Genomic DNA, 5431 nt, shown 5'->3' with positions numbered 1-5431 from the left:
ATGGCTAGGGGTCACTGTATTAGACAGACTGTAACTTAGCTGCTTGTTAATCAGAATCAAGATTGCAGTCTGGATTTTAAAATGGAAAAGCATATAGTTCCCCAGACCATGCACGACTTCTTGTACTATAAGGAAAAATTATCATTGTGTTCTATTTGTAAATACAGCTTATACAATGGGTTACAAATGAGCTCTGTTGTAGCAAGTAAACAAGCTACTTGACACATTGCACGTTTAATAGCTGCACCAGACACCAAAGTTCCTCTCACACAGGAAAGGGGAAGGGGCTCCCCGCCCACATCACTCGCCTCTCTGGGGTCCTGAGTTCCCACTCCCACCCTCCTTTTTTTTTTCTTTTTTTTGTTTTGTTTTGTTTTGTTTTTGTATTTTTCTAAGGTGCGGACACCCTCCCAGGAAATCACCGGTGGTCTCATCTCAAGGTATACTTCTTACACACAGCACATTCAAACTGCTTTTCTCCTTCGTCTTGCAGTTGTTACCACAAGGGAAGAAAGCCTGCCGCATCATACAATCAGTAATAGATCCTCAACATACAGTCAGCCCAACCACTACATTCTCAGTGCGCATGCTCACGGCCAGGGCTCGGCGCCTCCCAGAGGGTCAGGTACCAGTGGCGAGTCCAGGGTCACCCAACACCATGCACCACAGGTGGTAATGCCGCTTCTGACGTGACTTGTTAGCCCTCAAAAGGCCTTTCAGAGAGAGGCCCTGGAGGCAACTGGGTAGGGTGCAAAATGGCATGCTTTGGCTGGAACGCGCATCCTCCTTCCGTGGCTGTCTCTCAGCCCGGAAGCCTTTTAGCCCACAGGATTCACCCCTCCGCTCCCTCAGAGGTGCCTCTTCATGTGCAGGGCCAGGTGGTCAGACCTGGAGAAACACCTGCAAGGGTAAATCAGGAGCAGAGGTTAGGTTTCCTTCCTAGCGCACGTTATGGACTGGGTGCCTCATTTCCCTGTGCAACCCAACCCAGCTCCTCGGGATGATGGAAAGGTGGAGCTCTCCTCTTATCCAGAACTTCAGAGGCAGCAGGCCTATCTTAGAGGAACGTGAGTTAAGGAGGTCCCTAGTGAGCACTAGAAAGTTCTTTGGAAAATCTGAATGGACCTCATCTCTCCTCCTCCAAACCTGCAAACTGCTGAAGGCCAATCTTCAAAGAGTGGATAGAAAATCACTACATTCTCATGTACATCTGGGCAGTGCTCCCTAACATGCACATGGAATACATGAGAGGCTTTCTCAAAGTGCTACAGGCTTAAAAAGAAATGTCAACAAATGGCTAGAAACTGCTGGCCTTTCCAAGGTCCAATGCATACCGGCTCCGTCCTGTCACTGCATCCCACAACCCCAAGAGTCTCCTCCCCAGAGCCTCGTGCACGTACCTGTCACAGTGAGAGCACTTAAAAGGCTTGGCACCGGTGTGCTTCCGGAAGTGTCTGGTTAACTCATCACTTCTTGCAAAACGCCACTCACACCCTTCCCATGAGCATCTGTAAGGCTTTTCTCCTGGGAAGAGAGCACAGGACAAGAGTGCTGTGACTTCATCAACAGATTCAACAACACACAGGCGAGGTTCAAGTTCAGGCTCCCAGCGGGTTCCAAAACTCACAGTCTATGTTAATTAAGGACAGTATCTGCCAATCTAAAGGTAAAAAGGCTGGGTCTTTCCTAACCTAAACTCAAGTGCCCTAAGTGTTGTCTGAGAGACACAACGTTGGTTGGGAAAGCCCATGCTGCCAACATCAAAGTTAACATACAGTGACAATGACTCAACCTGGTCCCTGGTCTTAGGGCCAAGCTTTATTGCTTTCTCCATGGGAACTATTTCCCTTCAAGCACTCTTTCACTCCTTACTCACTTCCCTGGGGAATGAGTCTGCTGTTCCTTCTGGGACCTTCTACATTGGTACAAGACTGAAGTCATGAGTTTCTGGGAAACTTCATTCCAAGGCTTTCAAATCACTTTCTAAATGGCAATCAAATGACTAAGTTGACTTCATCCTTTGGCCAAACTATAAATATGAATTCAGCAAAAGTGCTAATAATAATATGTTTTAAAAAGAAGAAACAACACATTGCCACTCCAGAAGAACACTGCCTGGTTTTCCTGATACCTATGCCCCTCAGCTGCCTTCACGCCCTACGGCCATGAGTCCCCAGCTACGAGGGTCGCCTCTGTGTCCTCAATTTGAAATGTTCTGTGACTCCGGCAGCCAGCCCTGGGGTCCTTTCTGGTATTTTTAAGTAGAACTTTCATCTAAGTTGTGGAATTCCATTCAGATATCACTATTCTATTAAGTACTGTCAGAAAAAATGGCTATGTGTGACGGTGTCCTTGATAAATGGCCACTGGCCAGCATGCCGCTCGGAGCTGACGGCCCCACCCAGGCCGCACACGACCATCACCGATGTGAACTGCCCGGGTACCCCGCTCAGACCCGGGAGCCCCAGAGAAGGGACAGCACTCAACGCAGCACGCTGCAAACGCACGGGCAGGTCGGGCGCTAGCCTGGGCAGTCTCCGTGTCTGTGGAGAACAGGCGCCAGCCTCTCGACTGTCTGGTCCCACACCATTAAGTTTCCTCTGATCCAACTGTCCAGTCTGTGGGGCTCTACTGTGAGCTCCGAAAAGACCTGCTCTCTGGTGGGGAGCTTGGAGAGAGGCTCTGTCCACTGTGACCACATCCTGTGGGGCCCTGGTCCCTCCCAGGGCGGCGCGGCTCTGTGGCGCCCACCAGCGGCCAACCTCCCGGCTCCCAGGTGGGGACTGACCTGTGTGCGTGCGCTGGTGTGCTTTCAAGTGGGAGCTTTTGGTGTAAACTTTCCTGCAGCCATTAAAGTGGCACCGGTGTACCCTCCTCCTGCCGTCCGGGGAGGCGTCGCCGCTCCCCTTGTCCCCCGGCTTCCCGGAAGTCCCAGAGCGCACCTTTCCTGGTGGGGGTGAGGGCAGCTCTCCAGGCACACAGCCCCAAAGCTGGGAAGGCTCTCGGCTCAGTTCTGGGGAAGAGGGGGGTGTGGAGGTGACGGAGGAGCTCAGGTTCCCTGAACCGACTAACACTTCGCTGATGGGGTCAGAGGTAAACTTGGTCGTGGGGGAGAGCTCCTCCGAGCTGTCGGAAGACTCGCTACTGACGTCGGAGGTGAGGCTGCTGGTCTCCAAGCTGTAGTGGAAACTCGGGCTGACCAGGGGTTCCTCTGGGGGACCAGAAGAAACCTTCAGTTCCGAGTCCTCCTTCTTCTCCCGAGCCAGAATGATTTTGGTCCACAGATCTTCCTGGCTGTCGAATTTGATTTCTGAGGCTGAGACATAGCACGGCTCACTCTGGAGGTAGCGTTCCAGTTCCAGGCAGGTCTGTGTAAAGTGAAGCAGAAGACGTGTGACGGCTGTGACAGCTGAGTGGAGCCAAAAGCACATTTCCAAAAACATGCAAAAACAAAGGACAGATAGACGACTGCAGTGTCACTCACTGTGGGCACAAAGCCGCCTATAATTAGAAGCTGTGTCCCTATGAAAGCGAGAGGAAGTGCATTCCTAGGAACAGTACGAGTTCAGAAGGAAAAACAGGGTGAAACCTCTCGGCTTCCCCAGTGTTAGCCACAATGAGTGACGGTGGCTAAGCCTGTTTTGTTGTTATAGTTACAAGTGTTGACGTTTCTAATGAGTTTCCCAAAAACTACACAAAGAAAATCAGCCTCACACACATCCCCCCAACAGGTTGAGCCAGCTCCTCTGACATTCTCAGGAACCATGTGTACGAGAGCCCAGCCATCCACCTCACAGCCACAGTACCCACACACCAGCACAGAGACGGCACGGCACACGGGGCTCTGGCAGACCCCCTCGGGGACACAGCTGACAAGGCAGGGCCACACTCAAGGCAGCAGACAGCAGCTGGCTGTCCTACTCAGGGACATCAATGGAGCTGCAAAGAAACCACCCATTTCCTGTGTAGCCAAGACCTAGTATGTTTTCAAAGAATGCCAGGCCCCAGTGCAGGGCCATGCACGCTGCAGAACTTTAATTACGTCTACAGTGGTCAGAGAGAGATGAGAAACTTCAACAACAGGAGTGGGGGAATCGTTCCAGAATGGCCATCTGCTATTGTGAAGGGTGCAAGGGGTAAATTACTCCGCAGCCCTGCTGGGAGTCCCACAATGAACAAGAACTTTATCTACTGGCCAAGAGTACAACTGTATGAGTCATCACTCCTCTTTCTTTCACGCAATGCCAAAGGAGACTTCCTTTTGAAATTCTGACCAGCAGCCAAATAAGGACTGGGTTCAAATATACATGCAGTGTGTCATGGACAGGGCCCCCCCAGCCCCAAGACCAACCTTTCAAGAAGCTACAACTGCCGAGATCAGCATCCCCTCTCCCCACCATCTCAAACTTTCTAGCCACTGGAAAAGAAAAATGGTAGGAAACATTTTAGGATCAAATTATGTCTGCCCCGATGTTCACCAGGTTGCCTGCATGTCCATATAAGGCTGTCTGTGCTACTGGCAATCCTACAGATTTAAATTTTGACACCAAACTGCTCTTTTCAAGGCATCATTTTCGGGGCGCGGACCATGGTGAGCGAGCACAGACCCGCAAACGGCTCCCGATCCTCCCGATCCTTCGCAATGTGCCTCCTATCCTGACACGGCCACGGCCTGCCTGCGCCGCGGACTCTTCACGCAGCAAGCAGGAGCAAGCAAAGGGGCAGAATCATTGTTTTCTTCCCTCCCTCAAATTAGATGTCTGACTTACAATGCCTACTACGGTGTTTTGCAGAGAGGCGGCGAGACGTTTTATTGATGTTCCAAAGCAAAAAGCAAGCACACTTATCGAGACCCTGTTAAACTTTAATAATCTGGCGAATTTAAAATCTCCATTACGCTGATGAGCGCCGGGGACCTGAACGAAGCTGAGAGTTTAAAAGCCTCTGAAGGCAACCGAGAGCCAGGTCTGGCTCGGATCCCAAATCCCAAATGCCCGAAGGAAACTGCTTAGATCAATTTCAACCACGTCCCAGTGTGCAGCTTGGGGGGGGGGGTTGTTGTGAACAATTAAGCTGGCATGAGATGGTGCAACACTGTGAATTTCATCCTCCTTTAAAAGCTTTCTAGGCTTTGAAACCCACGGAATAGATCTGATCTGCTCATTCGCTCTGACCAAAAATAAATAAATAAAAATTTAAAAAGGCAGCACAGCCGGGCAGAGAAACACCAAATCCTCTTTTTTTGTTCTTTTTAAAGACAACGGGACAAGTGTTAAGGAGTCTCTCCTCCTTCAATCAATCCTAAGAATGAGAACGGGGGCACTGGTTAAGTTTCTTAAATTTCCGATGCCCCAAATCCTGCTTCCCTTGAGCCGCCGGAAGCCGCAGCTCGGGTCGAAGTCGGCGGGGCGGGCGGCTCGCGGCTGTCATA

At 50.9% G+C, this 5431-nt stretch overlaps 1 protein-coding gene across 1 annotated transcript; it reads right to left on the bottom strand.

Moving 5' to 3' along the window:
- Positions 1 to 363: 363 nt before the first annotated feature.
- Positions 364 to 5430, bottom strand: Klf6 (Kruppel like factor 6). The gene is made up of 5 exons (XM_033759658.1): positions 5316 to 5430; positions 3815 to 3888; positions 2789 to 3368; positions 1401 to 1524; positions 364 to 900 (listed from the first exon to the last, which is right to left on the bottom strand). The coding sequence occupies exons 1-5, from the start codon at positions 5428 to 5430 to the stop codon at positions 849 to 851; spliced, it is 945 nt and encodes a 314-aa protein (XP_033615549.1). The 3' UTR covers positions 364 to 848.
- Between the last annotated feature and the right edge of the window lies 1 nt (position 5431).

Source organism: Fukomys damarensis, unplaced genomic scaffold (assembly GCF_012274545.1).
Source record: "Fukomys damarensis isolate Sample0158 unplaced genomic scaffold, DMR_v1.0_HiC HiC_scaffold_37, whole genome shotgun sequence".
Lineage (NCBI taxonomy): Eukaryota > Metazoa > Chordata > Mammalia > Rodentia > Bathyergidae > Fukomys > Fukomys damarensis.
The sequence above is the reverse complement of the archived record's forward strand: the minus strand, read 5'-3'. Positions and strand labels throughout refer to the sequence as shown.